At 55.8% G+C, this 18,794-nt stretch overlaps 3 protein-coding genes and 1 non-coding gene across 7 annotated transcripts; all 4 read right to left on the bottom strand.

Moving 5' to 3' along the window:
• Positions 1–449: 449 nt before the first annotated feature.
• Positions 450–5,631, bottom strand: S100A16 (S100 calcium binding protein A16). 3 transcript variants are annotated; one of them, XM_058700687.1, is made up of 3 exons: positions 5,470–5,631; positions 1,367–1,544; positions 450–1,116 (listed from the first exon to the last, which is right to left on the bottom strand). In XM_058700687.1, the coding sequence occupies exons 2-3, from the start codon at positions 1,517–1,519 to the stop codon at positions 958–960; spliced, it is 312 nt and encodes a 103-aa protein (XP_058556670.1). In that variant the 5' UTR covers positions 1,520–1,544; positions 5,470–5,631; the 3' UTR covers positions 450–957. The 3 variants fall into 3 exon arrangements, with proteins under 3 accessions (XP_058556670.1, XP_058556673.1, XP_058556671.1); XM_058700690.1 differs by lacking the exon at positions 5,470–5,631 and adding an exon at positions 2,196–2,310; XM_058700688.1 differs by lacking the exon at positions 5,470–5,631 and adding an exon at positions 2,152–2,269.
• A 1,095-nt stretch (positions 5,632–6,726) lies between these two features.
• Positions 6,727–8,968, bottom strand: S100A14 (S100 calcium binding protein A14). Of its 2 annotated transcripts, none has more exons than XM_058702340.1 (4): positions 8,855–8,968; positions 8,330–8,438; positions 7,759–7,905; positions 6,727–7,533 (listed from the first exon to the last, which is right to left on the bottom strand). In XM_058702340.1, exons 2-4 carry the CDS (start codon positions 8,357–8,359, stop codon positions 7,396–7,398), a joined length of 315 nt encoding a protein of 104 aa, XP_058558323.1. In that variant the 5' UTR covers positions 8,360–8,438; positions 8,855–8,968; the 3' UTR covers positions 6,727–7,395. The 2 variants fall into 2 exon arrangements, with proteins under 2 accessions (XP_058558323.1, XP_058558324.1); XM_058702341.1 differs by having other exon boundaries at positions 8,330–8,453; positions 8,855–8,959.
• A 2,152-nt stretch (positions 8,969–11,120) lies between these two features.
• On the bottom strand, positions 11,121–18,382 carry S100A13 (S100 calcium binding protein A13). Its single transcript, XM_058702342.1, has 3 exons — positions 18,297–18,382; positions 17,523–17,682; positions 11,121–11,525 (listed from the first exon to the last, which is right to left on the bottom strand). The coding sequence occupies exons 2-3, from the start codon at positions 17,673–17,675 to the stop codon at positions 11,382–11,384; spliced, it is 297 nt and encodes a 98-aa protein (XP_058558325.1). The 5' UTR covers positions 17,676–17,682; positions 18,297–18,382; the 3' UTR covers positions 11,121–11,381.
• On the bottom strand, positions 12,711–12,815 carry LOC131496697 (U6 spliceosomal RNA). The gene has a single exon (XR_009254625.1). It is a non-coding gene; the product is annotated as a U6 spliceosomal RNA (small nuclear RNA).
• Positions 18,383–18,794: the final 412 nt, after the last annotated feature.

The following is an 18,794-nucleotide window of genomic DNA, read 5'->3' as shown; positions in this document are numbered from 1 at the left end:
CCTGCTTCCCCATCCCGCAGACTTCGGGTGTTAGGTAACCTGCTGACGGCGGCTCAGGACCCCGGCACTGCTCACGACGCCAGGCCGAAGGCTCACGGCCTCTCTCTTGTGGAAATGCAAAGAGGCCTAACGGGACCCACCGTGTGCCTGGAAGTGGAGTCTGAGTCTGGGTCGTGGGGGTGAGGGCCCAGAGACGGTGACGCATGCATGGCCTCTGGCCCCTCACGGAGGGAGAGGGAGGCTGCTGCTGGCCCAGGGCTGCCGGCCGCGGCTGGGGGGGGGGGGGGGGGCGGAAATCCAGGCACTGGGGTTTCTTTCTTTCTCTCTGCCCTTGGGGTCTCTTGAGGTGAGATTCCCCCTTACCTCAGGGTCCCAGGGCAAAGACCACCAAGGAATGAGGAGGTTCCACGGAATGGGAAGGTTTCAATGAGTGTCACAAAGGGACTGGGTGAGGGGGTACAAACTCCAAATCCAGCCTTTATTGCCACCGCATCAGTGGTGAGCAGGAGCGGGGGTGGGGGCAGCCCTGCTCGACTGTTCCCTGACCCACAGTCCCTGGAAATCTTCTGTCCCCAGCACACAGGCTGAGAGAAAGAGGAGAGGCCTCTGCTCCTGCTTCCGGGGGCCAGGGAGACCCCAAGCAGAGGTCAGGAGACACCCAGCATCAGGCAGAGCATCAGACGCTGGAGGGGTTGGTGGACTGAGCAGGAAACTCGCGGGGACCCCAAGCAGCCCTGAAGCCTCACAGAGGGGCCCCCGGGGCCTGCTGGCTCCAGGGACTAAGACCCTTTGGGAGGCACCCCCAGACCACGACACTCTGGAGGGGCCCATTCCCCTGTTCAGCAGGAGGCGCGCAGGGAGGAGCGAGGACGGGGGGCCTGGGTGGGTGGAGGAGGCTGCGGGGAGCCCGGGAAGAGCACCAGGGGCTGGGCGTGGAGGGGCGGTGGGAGGGGTCCTCTAGCTGCCGCTCTGCTGCTCCTGCTGGCGGATAAGGTTGGCGATGGGGCCCGTGATGCCGCCTATCAAGGTCCAGTACTCGTCAAAGCTGATGCGCCCATCGTGGTTGGCGTCCAGGTTCTGGATGAGCTTGTCAGCAGCCTTCCGGTTACCTGTATCCTGGAGAGGAAGTGGGCGGGGGGGGGGGGGGGGGGGGTCAGAGGTGCGGAGGGCGGCAGCCACACACAGTCCCAGGACCTCCCTGGTCAGGCCTGGGCACCCCAAGAGGACCGGGGCCTGGGCGGTGGTGAGACGCTGGTTCAGGGGGTCACTCTGAAAAGACAGAGGCCGCAGTGGGGAAGGACACCACACGAGGATCGAGACTGGGGGGCTGGTGGGTAGGCAGAGCCCTTAGGCGAGGGGACCTCACCGTCAGCATATGGTTAAGCTCTTTCTGAAGCATCTTCCGGAAGCTGCTTTTGCTGATCTTGTTCTTGACCAGACTGTGTTTAGACACGTATTTGTAGAAGTTTTCCACCAGGACCACGACGGCCTTCTCCAGCTCTGTGTAGCAGTCTGCCATTTCACTGCCTCACTCCTCGCGGGGCCTGGGCGACGAGAAGAGGGCGGGTGAGGAGACCCCACGGGCCAAATTCGGGGCCCCCTGCCCTCCTCCTCCTCCTGGGCCCCTGGGCTGGCGGGTCCTCAGGGAAAAGGCGGCACCGGGGTAAGCCTGGAGTCAGAACGGTGTGGCTGCTCTGATACAGGTGCTCACCAGCCCAACCGCCCAGGCAGGTTCTCCAGGCCCTGCCCCAGCCCCAGGCACTGGGCCTGTCAGAGCCCCAGTGAGAGCAGGAGGCTCCCATGGGAAGGGGGCAGAAGAGGGGCCCACCCCTCTGCTGTCTCCACAGCTGACCCACCCAGGGCCCCTGCCCAGGGAGCGCGCACAGCTAGAAACTGCTCGGGTGAGCCAAAGGGGCTGGGAGGCCGACAGCTATATCCCCCAGCCCCAGCATTGCCTGAGACCCCCGCCCCAGGCCACAAAGCAGGAACCTAGGCCGTCCCGAGTCCCTCCGGCCAGGCACCAGGGCAGGTTCTGCAGGAGCCCAGGCCATGGTTGTCCCTCTCTGGGAAAGGACAATGCACTCCCCCATGGAGCCAGACTTTCTGCAGGCCCCCACCACACCCTGCTAGCCTGCCCTCCCTCATACCCACCTGGAAACACACAGCAGGACTCGAGGACCCCCCCACCCCATTACCTAAAGAGGAGCCAAGCCTGCTTTTGCCCCAGCTGGAGACACAGCTGCAGCCAGCCAAAGGCCACACGCGTCACCCCCTCACCCAGGACAAAAGGCACTCACAGTCCAAGCGGATACAGCCTTCTGAATAACAGGATATGAGGGGAGCAGGCGGGTCTATTCTGTCAGTCGCCGCCCATGCCCAGAGCCCCCCCAAGTGAACCCCGGGCAAATGAGCCTCCCCTCCCGCCCCCAAGCCCAGGAATGAGCTACAGCCACCCTGCCCGTTCGGTCCCGGCAAGGGAAGGTGGACACAGCCTACATCCGGGCCTGAACATCCCGTGGCGAAACTCGGAAGACAGGTCGGCTTGGCAGGGCCTTGCCACAGCCCCGGCCCCTGCCCCCAGCACTCTGCTCCCCGGGTCCCACAGATGCCAGCCGACAGAAACAGGGCTCATAACTGCTGTGGGTCTGCTCTCCCCTAACCCTCTCCTTCCTTGAGGCAAGGACAGTGTTTCTTACATGCAACCATTGCGTTTACTGAACCAAAGGGCACGACTCATTGACTTGAGGACCATTTTTTAAAACCCTAGGTAAACGCAAGCTCCCAGCTTTTAATTTCTGCACCTCCCTCACCTGCACTGTCTGGTCCAACGGCTTCCTTAAGACAGATGTTCTATAACATTCTACCTCCTTCCAGCCCTGCTACCAGGTATCCAGTGACCCTGACCACCCTTCCAAGTTATTTCTTTTACGAGGCTCTTTCTGAAGGAAGGGTGTGACCCGGAGGGACTAGGCCCTAATGTAGGAAGGAAGGAAGGAGGATAGAGAGAGAGGAGCAGGCTGGGGCGTCTCCGACGGGAAACCTGCCCTTCCCTCCCTGCCTCACCTGCCTGGCCACTCTGCTCTTCACACAGAAGGATAAAGTATGAACCAGGGCTACAGGAAACCACGTTCTTTCCCCTGTGCTCTTCGTTTATTAAGTGTGTGACTGTGAGGCTCAATGTTCCTGCAAACACCCTAATACTCACAAGTGAGAAGTGAGGAAGGAAAAAAGTTCCAATCCATGAAACTGTTCTCTGCTGCCCTTGACTGGAGAATGCTCCAGACCCAGGGCCAGAACCCTGGATCCCGAAAGCTGCACCCACTTCAGCAAGGACCCAGCCAAGCCTACTCCCAACCAACTCTGGGAGTGGGAAAAGGGTTCAGAGAACCACCGCCCCCCCCCAACCCTTAACCATCCCAGACCTGTTCCCTAAGTGAGGAACCCTGCGGGGAAATAGTCCCCGAGAGGAAAGAGAAAGAAATGGGGCTGGGGTGCTGTGCCTCTGCCCCTCCCCCTGGCCCACCCACCCTCCTCACCACGTGTCTTCTTAGAGTCTTGTCTCTCTGACCAGGGGAGCCTCCTCCGGCCCTCCTCGATCCAGGTCCCAGCCCCCACCTGGCCTCTGGCTGCCTGCCTCAACAGCCCAGGTTCTCAGTCCCCAGTAATCCACCCCCCACCTTCTTGGAGATAACCATCTGGATAAGCGCTTTTCCAAAGCTTTTTCTGAAGGAAGGATGTCAGAGGGGGCTAGTCAGGTGTCATTAGCCTCCTCCTCCCTCCTTCCCCTGGGGGCCAGGAGACAGGCTCTGCCACCACACCCACCCACAGGCACCTGCTCCTCCCTCCAACCAGGCCAACCAGGCACCAGGCCCAACCAGGCAGGAGGGTCAAGCTGTCCCGTGAGCCTCTCCTAGGAAGGGTTGGCAGGAGGTAGGTCCTGGCCTGAGAGCTGGCGGGGTGGACATGTATATTAGAGCCTTCCCCAAAAGTGGGGGTTGGGGGACCACTTGTCCTCCAAAGGGCCCTCCCACCAGGAGCCCCCAGCCCTCCCCTAGTGTTTTCCTGGTCTCTTCCTTGGCTGACTCATCCTGGGGCAACCGAGAGGCCCCGCCCCCATCCCCGCCCACCTCAGCCCAGCTTGCCGACTTCTCCCAAAACCTCCAGGGCCCTGAGCCTTGCCCCTGGATCTTCGCCCCTGCAACCCCACCGCCCCACCCCAAGCCCCTTCAGTCTGGAGCCCTGAACACCCAGCACAGTCCCCCCAGTCCACCTTCTCTTCCCACCACACTCTCTCCGCTGGAATCCCGAACTGTTTCCAGGTGTTGTGAGACCTCCCTGAACTTCTTTCTGTGCCTCCTGGTCACCGTCCTCTCTGGAGTCTGGCCTGCCCCCAAGCCTACATTCGGCCTTCTCTGTGTCCCTTCCATCGACCTCAAACTCGTTCCCTCACTCCTCATCATTCATTTCCTGATTCATTCACTAATTCATTCATTCACTGAACTGGTTTTCTTGCTCACCCACTCCCTTGATTCACTCATTGGCCCCAATTGCCTTCAACATGCAGGGAAGGTGGCATCCGAACTGGGCCGGTAACTTGTCACTCTATTTGCAAGGCTGTTTCAAACTGAAGTCTCACCCAAGTGCCCCTGCCTCACAGGACTCACTGCCTGGAATTCACACATCCGCCCACCCGCTCCTGCTGGACAGGACAGGGTGTGCTCCTCTGGAACATTTTCCAGACAAGTGGGGTAGGACTGAGGTGTGGACACTCACACACACTGCGGGCCCTGGCCTCACCGACAGCCACCCCGCTCTTTACCAGCTGCGAGGAAGGCTGAGCCCCACTGGCCTGCGCCTCCGGAGCTCCCTCCCGAAGCACCCCTGCCCTATCGGGCTGGGCACAGGCAAACGGTGCAGGTGGCCCTGCCAGGCAAAGCCAATCAAGCCACAGCCTGCCTGGGTCCTGAAGTGGAAACAAGCCTCCGGCGCCTGCCTCCTCTCACAGGGCCCTTCCCGGTTCCTCCTGGACCCCGTCACCTCCCAAGACACAGATCCCAGAGCCGGCCCGTGAGGCCCGCATCCAGGTCTGACCACCCCCAACCGCCCCCAAACACGCATTTGCCCTTTTTCTGTTAAGGGAGGGTAGGAGCAGCTGCGACAGAGCTCCTGAGCTCTCTGCCCCGTGGCCCAGGCCCTGGAGAAGAGCCCAGTCATCGGCTGGGTTGGGGAGGGGGGGGTCTCGCCACCCCGTCCACCCCTCTCAAGGCCTCCCCACCTCCCAACCCCACCGAAGTCTCCATTCCCAAACCAGCCTGCGGGAAAGTTAAAAATTAACAGACCCTTCCTGCCCAGTCTCTAGCAGGGCCCCCTCCCCAGGCCCTCCTCACCGCCCCCTTCCCCGGGGCCCCCCACGCCTGCAGGACCTCTCTGGCAGCCCCAGACCTCCCAGGACAGGCCTGGGGTGCTCACCTGCCTCCCAGGACTGCCTCCTCTCCAGCAGGGCTCTGGGGCCTGGACTCAGGCACCGCCAAGCGGCTCCCCACTCAGCCGGCCCAGGACTCCTCCCCGCTTCGCTCCCAGAATCTGTCCCACTCTGGCCGTGCCTGGCGGAGCTGGCTCGTGGGGAGGTAGTGACTGAGCTCCCTCTGACTTGGCCCTGGGGTTGGGCCCTTGTTAAAGGGATACACACCTTTTTTAACACCCCTCCACCCCCACCCCAGAGGGAGTGGTGGAAGCTGGCAACCCCACAACCGCACCCTGCTGGCCCTGCAGGGCCTGAGCAGAACCCAGTCAATGGAGAAAGAAAGGGGTGTCACCTGCCCTGCTCACCTGGGTCACTGAGAGCCCAGTTTCAGGGCCCCCAACAGACGATTTCAGTTAGCATTCCAGGCCAGCCTGGCTGACCACAGACTCCTCCTTGCTGCTAGGGTTTCAGGAGTAATGCCTGATTTCTGTGGGCCCCAGTCAGAAGGCAGCAGCAAAACCTGGCCCCTGGTCTCCGTCTCCCCGGTCAGACCACCAGGAGCAGACACCCATTCCTAGGACCTGTCATGTGCAGCAGAGGATTCTTCTGCACCCTTCCAGCCCTTCCCCAGTACACCCAAGGAAACTGGCTAGTCAACATGTGGAGGCGGCAGCTGAAAGTGGAGGGGACCCACCCGTCCACTCCGACAAGGGAGACTCCAGCTCGGGGCACTCACTCTGTGTCAAGTTCTCTGCTAAGTACTTCACGTGATGTGTCCATTATCCTCCTAACAAATCTGATTTATTTCAGAGATATTAATACCCCATTTGACAGATGAGCAAACTGATACTCTGAGAGCATGCCCAACACTCCAGAGATGGTGAGTGGCAGGGCCGGCTTCAAACCCAGGCGGGTCAGCCTGTTTCTCAGCCCCACGTTTCCCTTGCTGCCGGTCGCCCAGGGAACACCTGGGGTCATAACTGTCTGAGGTCTTAACTGTCTCCCCAGGTGAGCACACATACCCTCTCCTCCTGGCAGAGGACCGGCGCCTTGGCAAAGAAGAGCCTGTCCTTCAGAGAGGACCAGCTCTCCAAGCTCTGGGGCCTGGTACCCATCCTCGACCCAAATCCATTCACTTCTGCCGCAGCCACTGCAGCCCCACATGCCCTGTGCCACCAAGGGCTCTGCCACTCACCCAACCACCCTTGCCCGTGGACTGAGGTAGGGCAGGCATCCAGTCAAGACAGCATCTTTCACTTTTTCCGCTTTTTTTTTATTAATCACATGCTACAAAACAACCATCATTCTTTAAATGCCCAAGCACCCAGCTGGTCCTCTCCCAAAATCACCCCCTCCTCAGCCTCCCCTCTCCAGCCTGCTCTCTCTCTTCCCCTGCCCTAGCCCAGGGACAGAGTGCTGGAAAGAGGCTGGGGCAGAGCTGGAAGAAGGAAGGTGTAGCACTGGACAGAAGTTATCATTTGGGTTGGGGAAGACATAAGGAAGGCTAGGTTCTCAGAGACTCTTTTTAGTACCAAATATCCGGCCCCATTCCCCGCCCTCTTCTTCAAATCATATCCAGTAGCCCAGTTCCTCTTTGACCTTCCCCTCAACCAAATTACTTGGCCCTTAGCCCATCCTCATCCCTCCAGCATCTCGCCACATCCATCCCTGGGCCCAACCCATCCCCTGAGCCTCCCTCTGGTGGGGACTCATGGAGTTCCATGGAGCTCCCAAGGATGAAGTACACAGAGACCCCTGGGAAGGCTCACTAAGGACTTGAACCTTGCAGAGGCGAGGCAGGTGCAGACTGGGGAATAGTGTGGTGGTGGTGGTGGTGGTGGTGGTGGTGGTGGTGGAGAGGCGTTTCTAGGCCCACGGTCTCTAAGGTCCCCTTTCCCCAACATCCCCCCGAGAATTCCAGAAGAAGGTTTTCAAGTCCCCCGGACAGGGCTCTCCAGCTTCACGCTCCTGGCTGCTTCTCCAATCAGCTCCCAGAAACTCCCAAACTCCAGTTTAGAGTCGTTACAGCTGCCCAAGTTGGCGATTTTCTCTTCGAGGCCGCAATTGCTCTGAGGGGAGGGAAGACACCACAGCTCAGGGAGGCAGCACCCTTTGATCCTCCTGCCGCACCCCTGCCCAGGGGCAGGAGGCGGGCCCTGTGCCTACCTGGCACTGGCAGTTGGGAAGGGCTGGGGTTGCTAGTGCCAGGGGCCGTGTGGGTGGGGCCTTGGAGACCCGGAGGGGAAGTCAGGGCGCTGCCTGGGGCCGGGCCGCTCCCTCAGCTCCCTCAGTACCGGCATGAGGTGGGGCAGCTGCTGGCTGACCAGGTCCCGTAGCTCGGCGGGGGTCAGCGTCTCCTTGCCACCCTCCACAGAGTACTGGTGGAAGTTCTTGATGAGGGTCTCAATGGCCCTCTCCACGTCACTGAATTCCTGGGCATCCTGAGGGCAGGGGACATCACCCATGTCAGGGAGGCTCCGTCCACCCTAGGACACCCTACCACCCCAAGGCTCTCAAGGCCAATAGGGCAGAAGAAAGCTGGGAGGCACAGAGGCTCCCACCCACTCCAGAGCCCGGCATCCAACCCCCTTCCCCCCACTGGCCCCTGCCCTGCCTGAGCCACAAGTTGGGCAAGGCTTCCTCCCCGTCACCCCCTAGCCCCCACCCAGGGCAGGTCCCAGCATGCGGCAGACTCTCTCTTCCCAGGAGGGTTCCTTGTGTATCACCCCTGTGGGTATGAGAGAAGAGTCTGGGTCTCCCGAGCAAGGTCTAGAGTGCAGGGCAAGGCCAAGGCGAGGGGACACAGACCCTCAGGGTCGGGGAGTGGAGCATGGGAACAGAAAGTCCAGGCACGAATGGGCCCACCTCAGCATTGGCTGACCGACACTGCCCCATGGTGACCGGTGTGCTTGTCCCGGTGAGAGCGCTGTTGTCCCACAGCAGGCCTCAGAGGAGCCGCTGGCTCATGATCTGCCTGGAAGGAGGAAGACTGAGGGCAGGGGATGGCTCAGCATATCTTTCTCAACTGTCCCCTCTGGCTGTACCCTCAATATTCTGTTCCTTGCTCAGGGGGTCAGAGCCAACTCCACACAAGGCCTGGTTCCTGTGAAGGATCCAGGAGCTGAGATCACAGCCCCCAGACCCCCCTATTCAGAGGGAATCCCTTGGGCCTCACCTTAGATCAATCTTCCCAGTTCTTCCCACCATTCTCCTCTGCTACACACACACATACACACACACACACATCATCATCATCATCATCATCATCATCATCATCATTGTCCAGGACCTGGCCCCCTGCCCTTCTCCTGGCAGGCCAGGGTAGAATAGGCTACTTATGTCCTCTGGACAGGGGCAGCCCTTTGGGTGAAAAGGCCTATGTCTCCTTACCTGCTGGCAGCTGCTGGGACCGGACACTAGGAGTCAGCTCACCTGAGCTCAGCTCTTATACTTGGGGGCAGGGAGGGAAGGCAGAGGGCTGGGCCTCATCCCTAAGCCACCCCTGCTATTGCAGTAGCCTGGGCTGTGAGCCAGCCCTGTCGGCCCCACCCCCCATTGGCCAGAGCCCCGAGAGCCTGCCCACTCTGCCATTGGAGGGAACCCTTGAAGGCTGGGGCTGCGTGGCCTCTGGCCCCAGACCAGCAAGCAGAGCCAAGGCAAGAGAAAGGGAAGGGGAGGTTGGGGAAGGCAGAAGGGGGCCTTGGCAAGACTGTGGGGTCGAGCCTGGGAAGAAAGGCCTAGAGGAATTGCAGGGCAGGGAAGTGGAGGGACTTTGAGTCAACATCAGGGAAGAAGGAAAAGCAGAGACTGATCAAGGCAGGGCTTGTGGTCCGGAGACATGTGAGTTGAGAGAGGTCCCCAGAGACCTCTCTGTCCTTTGATGTCTCTCTCTCTCTCTCTCTCTCTCTCTCACACACACACACACACACACACACACTCACTCACTCACATTCCTCCCACCAGGGCCAATTTGGGCAGTGACACCAAGTCTGCAGTCCCCATGGCCAACGGGTGAGGAAGGAGCCAGAGAAGGGCAGCCTGGCAGAGGGGCCACACTGAGTGTTGTCCTGGCCCCCTTGGGGCCCCCCTCAGCCAGCAGGCACAGCATGTGTGAGCCAGCATGTGTGAGGCCCAGGTGAATGGCCTGGCTGTTGACGACCTCTCCAAACTGGTTGGGCTGCCTACTCCTCCCTCCCCCAGAACCCCATGCCTTCCTGAACCCAACTCCCCCAATCCAGTGCGGGGGATGACATCCCAGGAAGCCTCGGCACACCCCAAGGGACCTCCTCACCTGACGGGGAGATGACAGGGAGAGGGAAGGGAGAGCAGCAGCAGGGGAGTTAGTGTGGGCCGAGGCAAGGATGAGGCGGGACCCAGAGCTGAAGTGTGTCTCCCAGTGCCCCTCCCTGGGTCTCCTCCTAGGCCTCCCCTGTACTTCTGGCCTCAGTCGAGTGCATCTAAAAGTGTCTCTCCATGAAAGAGCCCTCCCTAGGGTACCCCACTCTGTGTTCCTCTGAGAGCTCTCAGTCTGGGGACCTCTCTGAGGGTCTCTCAATCTGAGGGCTTCTCCAGGAGTGCCTCAACCAGGGGTCCCTCTGAAGAGTTTCTCGTCAAGAGTCTCTCCTAGGGTCTCTGGTTTGGGGGAAGCCCCCTGTGAGGCCCACTCTGGAATGTCTCAGCCAAATGGCCCCTCAGTGCCAGCCTAGGGGTCCTTCTGAGGTCTCTCAGTCTGAGGGCACTTAGATGGAAGGTCTCAACCTGGGAACCTTCCTTGGTGTGCGGTGGGGAGGTTGTCTCAGCCTGAAGGTTCCTCAGGAGGAATGGCTGTCCCAGAGGGACACCAGGCAGCGGCAGTGACAGCTGCGGGGCGGCGGTGCCTGCTGGGCTGCCCCACCCCTGCCCCCTCTGGTGGCGGGCAGTGCAAACCACAAGCCCCTCGAGCCAAGAAGGGTGGGGAGAGGGGCGCCCATCCCACAGTCTTCGTACCAGAACCTTGTGTCCATTCTTGTGCTTCACCCCTGCTATGGAGGGAGGGAGGAGAAGAGGGCCCAGGGGTCCCACACCACCCATCCGGAGAGGATCCCAGTTCATCACAGAGGCTCTGGAATTTCAACCCAGTTCCACCTCTTCTTGTCTGCGAACTTCTCTAAAATCTGTTTCCTCATCTTCAATACAGAACTTAAAAACAGTACCTTTCCTCAAAGGGCTGTGAGAATCAACTCACAAAGATACCGCAGGAAAAGTGTTTAGTACTGTGCCTGGCACACAGCAAGTCCTCAACACAAGTTCACTGCTACCATTATCGTCCAATGACACAAACCCCGGGTAAAAGAAAAGTGTGAACTGAGACCATGCCCCTGGGCCCCAGGAGGCACCTGGTGGAGTAAGAGTCACTTCGCCTGCCCCAGATGTCTGTTCTCTTCCTGTCATATACCCATTCATCAACCATTTGTTTATTTTATTTATTTATTTATTTATTTATTTATTTTGAGAGAGAGAGAGAGAGAGAGAGAGAGAGAGAGAGAGAGAGAGAACCCCAAGCAGACCACACTGTCAGCACAGACCCTGATGCAGGGCTCAAATACGCAAACCATGGGATCATGACCTGAGCCGAAGTCAAGAGTCAGACGCGTGACTGACAGAGCCACCCAGGAGCCCCTCCTCAACCGTTAATTTATTGAGCACCTCCCCGGTACAAGACCTGGTGCTCGATGCTGCAGAATGATATTCAGAGATGAGTGACATCCCTGGTCTACAAAGAGCTCAGAATTTTTGGACCCACTCTCAGACCACCTCCTCTCAAGAGAAGAAAGCAGGGTAGGGTGGGAACAAGACACATTTGTGTTTCAAGGAGGAAGCTATATTGGGGGGAGTGGGGTTTTGCCTGGCCAGCCTGGCCCTATCCTGGCCAGGGGCTTCACTTCTTCCGGATCTCCAGGGCCTTCTCCTTCCGGATCTCCTTGGCCAGCTCCCCTATCAGTCTCCAGTACTCCTGGAACTTGAGCTCGGAGTCCTGATTCACATCCAAGCTCTCCATCTTCTCATCTAAGGAGTCCACATCCTGAGGAGACGTCAACAGGAAACGTGGGGTTAGAAACGAGAGTTCCTGAGACAGGGAGAGAGGAAAGAACGGCTAATGTCCATTCTCTTCATCTAGGACCTGCCCCAGGCGTCAGGACGAGGCTGCAGCCCCGGAACGGTGCCGCCAGGGTGTCTGGCAGTCACTAACCTCTCCAAACTGGTTAGGCTCCAAGGGCAGCAGCAGAGGGAGGTAGAGGACCTGACTTGTAGTGTTTGCCAGCATGCAAATACTCCCACCGTGGCCGATTATGAACCACAACCATGAAGTCACCGAACACAGAGCTGGGAAGAGGTGCACACAATGAACTGTTGCCTACAGGTAAGATGGGCTCCGGCACACCACGGCACTTGGGATTTGCTCAAGGATGCTCAGGGAACCCATGCAGGCCATCCTCAGAGCCTTCTCAGGCCACCTTCTTCCTTCACAGAAAGCTAGGGAAATTCACAGTCCTAAGCCACTCATTTGTATAACGCTAAGGTAGTCTCATTCTTTCCAGGTCGGCTATTAGCCTGGTGGATCAGGCGAATGGCAAAGACATGGGGTATCTGGTTTTCTGCAGGGTCTTTGACAAAGCCTCTCATGACAGGCCTGTGACATCAAAGGATACTGTAAACTGAGCCCATGATCAAAGGGTCTGTTGCTAGATGAACGATCACAACCAAAACATGAGCTGTTGAACAATGGATCAATGTCAAACTGGAGAAGGGCACCACGGGCAGAGCCCAATACTCAGTATTTTAATCAATGTGTGAATGAAGGCAGAGAAGTCTTACCAAATCTACAGAAGGCACGAAGCTAAAGCTCACTCATAGAAAAGCTAAGAAAGACCTTTTAAAAAGCCACATTCATGCTTAATCGTAAAATACTTACAAGCATTACCAGTGGAAGGCAAGATGCCCAGTGTCACATTATATTGGGAGGGGAAAAAACATACAATTAATCAAGAGAAAGAAATGAAAGGTATAAGTACTAGGAAAGAAAAGGAAAATTCACCTCTTGTTATATTAGCAATTATATAATTGCTAATTATAAAAGGAAAAATCAAAAGAGTGATAACAGCTAGCATTTCAACAGTTGTAAGCACTTAATAGTGCCGACTGTTCCAAGCCTTATGCTAAACATTTTACATGCCTTATTCCATTTATTCTTTTTTATTTTTATTTTTTAAATATGGAATGCTTCACAAATTTGCGTATTATCCTTGCACAGGGGCCATGCTAATCTTCTCTGTATTGTTCCAATTTTAGTATATGTTGTGCCGAAGCAAGCACAATGCCTTACTCCATTTAATCTTCATGATCTGCTAAAATGAAAGGGACCTTGTCCATCTTGTTCACCATTGTAACCCAAAGCCTACGACAGCATCAGGACAGGACATAATAGGTGCTCAATAAATATTGACCGAATAAATGCAAGACCAATGCAATGAGGAAGGTATTATTATGAGTCCATTTCACAGATAAGAAATTAAGGCTCATGGGGCATCTGACTGGCTCAGTCAGTTAAGTGTCGACTTCGGCTCGGGTCATGATCTCACAGTTTGTGGGTTCGAGCCCTATGTCTGGCTCCGTGCTAACAGTTCAGAGCCAGGAGCCTGCTCTTGATTCTGTGTTTCCCTCTCTCTCTCTCTGCCCCTCCCCTGCTGATGCTCTGTCTGTCTCTCTCTCTCAAAAATAAATAAACATTAAAATAAAATTTTTAATTAAGAAAAATAAATTAAGGCTCAGAAAGATTAAATAACCAAGGATGACAAGCTAGAATCTGCATTTGAACCTAGATTGTCTGACTTAAAGCTTATGCTCTTATTCACTACTCTCTATTTCTTTCCCCTTTTTAAAAAACTATTAGAGGGGTGCCTGGGTGGATCAGTCGGTTGAATGTCTGACTTCAGCTCAGGTCATGATCTTGCGGTTTATGAGTTCGAGCCCCGCGTCGGGCTCTCTGCTGTCAGCACAAACCCCGCTTTGGATCCTCTGTCTCCCTCCCCCTTTGCACCTCCCCTGTTTGTACTCTATCTCTCTCTAAAAACTAAATAAACATATAAAATTTAGAAAAAGAAAATCTCTTTAATGAAAGAAATAAACAAGCGGTTCACAGAATAAGGATTATGCATATCTGTCAAAAATATTCTTTAATATTCCATCTCACTCAGAATTTTAAAAGTATAAATCAGAACGAGATATCATTTTCACAGATTAGCAAAAATTAAAAGTCTGATAAGACCCAATTTAGGCAAGGACGTGAGTAAACAGGCATTCACATGCACTGGTGGCCTTGAAGCCTGATGACAACCTTGCTGGGAGGCAAACTGGAAATAACTATAAAAAAGAAAAACAAACATGCCTTTTGACCTAATATTTCTACTGGCGGACATTTACCCTATAGATATTTTCCCTCAAGTACGTAAAGATATATAAACAAGGATGTTTGCAAAAGAGAAAAAATGGACACAAGAAATGTCCATCAACAGAAAATTCGCCACATAAATTTGTGTTAGTCTACATACCATTACGTACAGTGCATCATTTTCTTCAAATGGGAAATATCCTTTATGCACTGTTACATTTTAAAAAGGCATTTGTAGAACAGTAGGTAAGATGTTATTTATTCATTTACTCACTCAACAAAAATTCTTACTTTTTTACAATTTCACTCACTCGATATTTTGCCGAGCACCTACCAGAAGTCAGACACTGCTCTAAGTGCTGGAGATAAAACAGTAAGCAGATTCCTTTCCTTCATGGGACGCACACCCTTGGTAAATGTAAGTATGTGATGGAAGTTAGGTTGCGATAGGTGTGTTCTGGAAGAAAATAAAAGAGGGTAAAGGAATAAAGCACAAGGGAGGTGGTCTTTGCCCCCAGAAGTGAGGGGAGGCCATGATGGGGATTTGCCATTTGAGCAGAAATCTGGGTTCAGCGAAGAATAAGCCTGGCAAATGCCTGAGGAATGAGCATTTGGGGCCAGGAGAGCCCAGAGTATAAATAACCTTTGCTGCTTTTGATTTTTGCAGAGATGGAAGGCATAGCTGGAGGGGGTTACAGAGTCAAGAAAGGGTGTTTTTTCTTTTTTCTTCTTTTTTTTTTTTTCAACGTTTTTTATTTATTTTTGGGACAGAGAGAGACAGAGCATGAACGGGGGAGGGGCAGAGAGAGAGGGAGACACAGAATCGGAAGCAGGCTCCAGGCTCCGAGCCATCAGCCCAGAGCCTGACGCGGGGCTCGAACTCACGGACCGCGAGATCGTGACCTGGCTGAAGTCGGACGCTCAACCGACTGCGCCACCCAGGCGCCCCTTTTTTCTTTTTTTAAGATGGGAGATATTACAATATATTGGAAAACTGATCAGAACAATCTGGTAGAGAGGGAGAATTGATGATGCGAGAGAGAGGAGGAACCGAAAAAGTAGAGATTTTAGCTGGTGAGGAGGAATGGAGTCCGGCAGCATAGGAGGGCTTGGCCTCAGGGGCAGAGACAGATGCTTCAGGGAGCAGGAAGGAAGGCAGGGTACATGCTGACCTTTGGTAGACTTGGGAGGCAGTACATAGAAGTTTCCTGATGGCTGTTATTTGTCTGAGAACATTTCTCAGCGAGAGGGAGACTGTGGAAAGAGGGACTGGAGTTTGAGGAGGGAGGAAAAGTTGTGAAATTACCATCTGAAAGAGCTGCTCAATGAACCAACTGGGGAAATGTAGCAGAATTGGCAGGCTGTGCCAAGGGTTCCCTTGGAGTTTGCGGTCACAGATTTAAAGACAGACAAGTCAACATTGTGTGTCAACTATGCTTCAATTTAAAAAATAATATTAATAGGGGCACCTGGGTGGCTCAATCGGTTGAGCATCTGATTTGGGCTCAGGTCACAATCTCGCTGTTGGAGAGTTCGAGCCCCACGCCAGGCTCTATGCTGACAGCTTGGAGCCTGGAGCCTGGAGCCTGCTTCTGATTCTGTGTCTCACTCTCTCTCTGCCCCTGACCCGCTCATGCTCTGTCTCTGTCTCTCTCAAAAATAAACATTAAAATTCTTTTTAATTTTTTAAATAATATTAGTAAAAATGATAGAGTCTGACAAGTAGCATGGCAACATCTTCCTATCCAGCCAGATTCAGCTACACAAAAGTCCAGACACAGAATGGTAGGCAGACTGGTGGATTGATTGATTTTTTTTTTTTTCTTTCCTCTGAGAGTGGAAATTTTGCTTTATTTTGGATCTGAGAAATGGTAGATTTGACCATCAAGCTAATGAACATGAAATAATGGACTTAACCTGGGTTGGGATTCTGCCAAAAACGAGGACAGAGAGGAACAGAATCAAGGGTGGGCCGTGACCGGGGGACTGGTTTCCATGCTAAGCCTTACAGCCCAGCTGAGTGAGGAGGGACTGCGGACATGAGGGACATGTGGAAGGACAGGTGACATGGCCCGAAGACTGAAGGTCCTGGTGGAGTCCAGGAAGGGCTGGAGTGGAGGAACAGAACTGGAACAGCAGGAGGTGATGCTCTGAGAAAGGAGACCGAGATTTGGGAGGTGGGGCATTATTCTGGTAATGACAAGATCTGAAGCAACAACAGAGAGGGCTGCTCAGAAGCAGGACGGAGTCTTTGGAAGCAAGGAGTTGAAGTCCCTGAAAGGCCCAGGTGTTGCATGAATGGTCTGTGTGCACACTGCAAAAGCAGCGATGGGAAGAAAAACATCAAGGCAGGAGCTGCAGAGTTATAAGGGATTCAGGAAGGAGCGGGGCAGGTGGCACAGGAGCTTCCCAGAAGCTGCACGTCTTAGGAAGAGGAAGAAACTGAGATCTGGAAGCAGTCACCAAAAGCAAAGAGGTCACTTCCTGCATTTCCAGGCCCAAGGGGAGTTGGGTTTGGAGGAAAAACCAGTCAGTATTTGACACGGCTCTGGGGAACACTGCACCTTGAGTGGTGTCTCATTTCCTGAGAGAAGAGAAAGGGAAGGAGCCCAGAAGTCTAAGAATGTAGGGGATTTTGCAGATGATGGACTGAGTCTCCAAAACTTGCTTGTGATTTTGCTTTTTTATCCATATTCACACCCTCCTACGTGCCTGTGAATTCTCAGCAGGGATGAAACAGAAACTGTTAACAGACTGGGATGATGAGGCAACTCAGAGTGGATGAAATTTAAATTTTTTTTTTTTTTCAACATTTTTTTATTTATTTTTGGGACAGAGAGAGACAGAGCATGAACGGGGAGGGGCAGAGAGAGAGGGAGACACAGAATCGGAAACAGGCTCCAGGCTCCGAGCCATCAGCCCAGAGCCTGACGCGGGGCTCGAACTCACGGACCGCGAGATCGTGACCTGGCTGAAGTCGGACGCTTAACCGACTGCGCCACCCAGGCGCCCCAGAGTGGGTGAAATTTAAATCCCTACTCTGTCCAGTGAGTAGGAGAGAAGGAATGACCTTACCAGGCACATTATTGAGGGGATTCCCAGAGGGGGTGAGAAGCAATCATGGATTACTGACAGGTCTCTCCTACTCTGAGATCTATCTCTGCATGAATTTGACTGTGTTTTTATTGTTCACAAACCCCTTTCTACATACAGCTGAGTCTCAATTTCCAAATACGTGAAGTGAGGAATTTGGACTGTTTTGTCTTGGCCTCCTTCCAGCTCTGATGGTCTGTAACTCTCCTGGAAGCCACCTCTGGGTCCACCCCTGTGTTGGGGAAATGAGACCAGAAAGGCACAGAGCATACTCGAGAACCCAACAGCATTGTCTGATGGGAACACAAAGCCCAATGACACACTTGCACTCACACTGACACAGTGTTACCTAGTTACACACACACACACACACACACACACACACCCCAGAATCCTTTACACATGTGGTCACCCACACCCTTGTCCACCAAATACCTGGGGTCACACGATCAGGCCCAGAATATCACCCTGCCTCATATACCCGGCGCCTGGCAGCCACTGTCCCCCAAAGTCTCAGGCCCAGAGACCCCCACCTACCTTGAGCAAGTGAGGCAGCTGCTGAGTGACCAGTTCCTTAAACTCATTGATGCTGAGGCTGCCCTTGCGGCCCTCCTGCCCTGCAAAGGTGAAGAAGGTGGTGACCACTGTCTCGATGGCCGCCTCCAGCTCAGTCAGCGGCTCGGCTGCCATCGGGACCCTGGAGGACAGGGAAGAGAGAAAGGGAGAGTCAGACTAGGCCAGCCTGTCCCAGCCCACAGGGAACCTTCCCGGGCAGGTGGGAGGGGACAGGGATGGGGCCTGGGGCAGGGGACCAGGAAACAGCTCAGTGCAGGCAGAGGAAGAGGTGTGTGCTTCCAGAAACCCCATCCTCTCCAGGTCTGAGCTGGGTGGTCCTTTCCAAGTGTCTGTGTCCTAGAGCCCCCTCCGTGCTGGTCTCAAAGTCTCCAGACTCCTCTGTCTGAGAGGAGGCACTTTGGTCCCTAGGGCCCTGTCTCGGAGGTTCAGCTGGCCCCCAGGGGTCATGAGGCCGCCTGTCTCCAAAGCTTGTTTGTGCAGGGACCCGGCCCGCCCACATGCCCCGGGCTGTGTCGCGGGCGGGGTGGCCGGGGTCAGGCCTGCGGTCGGGCCGCGGGGACCCCGCCGGGCAGGGGCAGGCGGCGCAGGGCCGAGCCCGCCTCTCCCCCTAGCGAGGACGGCGGCCGGGCGCCCCCAAACCCTCCCGCACCCCGGTCCGAGCTGGCTCGGGGAGGGGCCCGCGAGCCCCACGACAGAGAGGCGCCCGACCCCCCAGGGTGGGGACCCGGGACTCACCGCGGCGGGGGGAGGCGGCAGCGCCCCAGCCCAGCCCGGAGGTGTCCGCTTCTGCCCGGATCCCGGAGGGAGGAGACCGCCCAGGCCCGCTTCCCGCCGCCGGCCCCACCCCCACCCCCTGCACTCGGGCGGGGTCCCGGGGTCCCCCAGCCCACCTGGCCCACGCGCGCGCCCCGGGACCCCTGCCGTCCCACCCCCCCCCCCCACCACGTCCACTCTGGAGCTGAGAGACCCCACAGAGAGCCCCTCCGGAAGGGAGGATCCTGAACAGGACCCTGCAGCCCCAGACCCCCAAGAGGCTCCCACGGAGGCGGGGCGGGGTGGAGCGGGGGTCCGCCCGAGACCTCCGTGCAGGAGGCCCCGGACTGAAATCTGTCAGCGGGGAGTCAGACTAAAAGTCCCAGGATTAAATGATTCACGGAGGGTTAGGGCCCCTCGCTGAGACCCCCTCGGCGGGATCCTCCCCTGTGCTGCCCGTGCTGCACGCAGTGGTGGTGA

The sequence above is a fragment of the Neofelis nebulosa genome, chromosome 15 (genome assembly GCF_028018385.1).
Source record: "Neofelis nebulosa isolate mNeoNeb1 chromosome 15, mNeoNeb1.pri, whole genome shotgun sequence".
Classification (NCBI taxonomy): Eukaryota; Metazoa; Chordata; class Mammalia; order Carnivora; family Felidae; genus Neofelis; species Neofelis nebulosa.
Note: the sequence above shows the minus strand (reverse complement) of the source record. Positions and strands in the feature narration are given on the sequence as shown.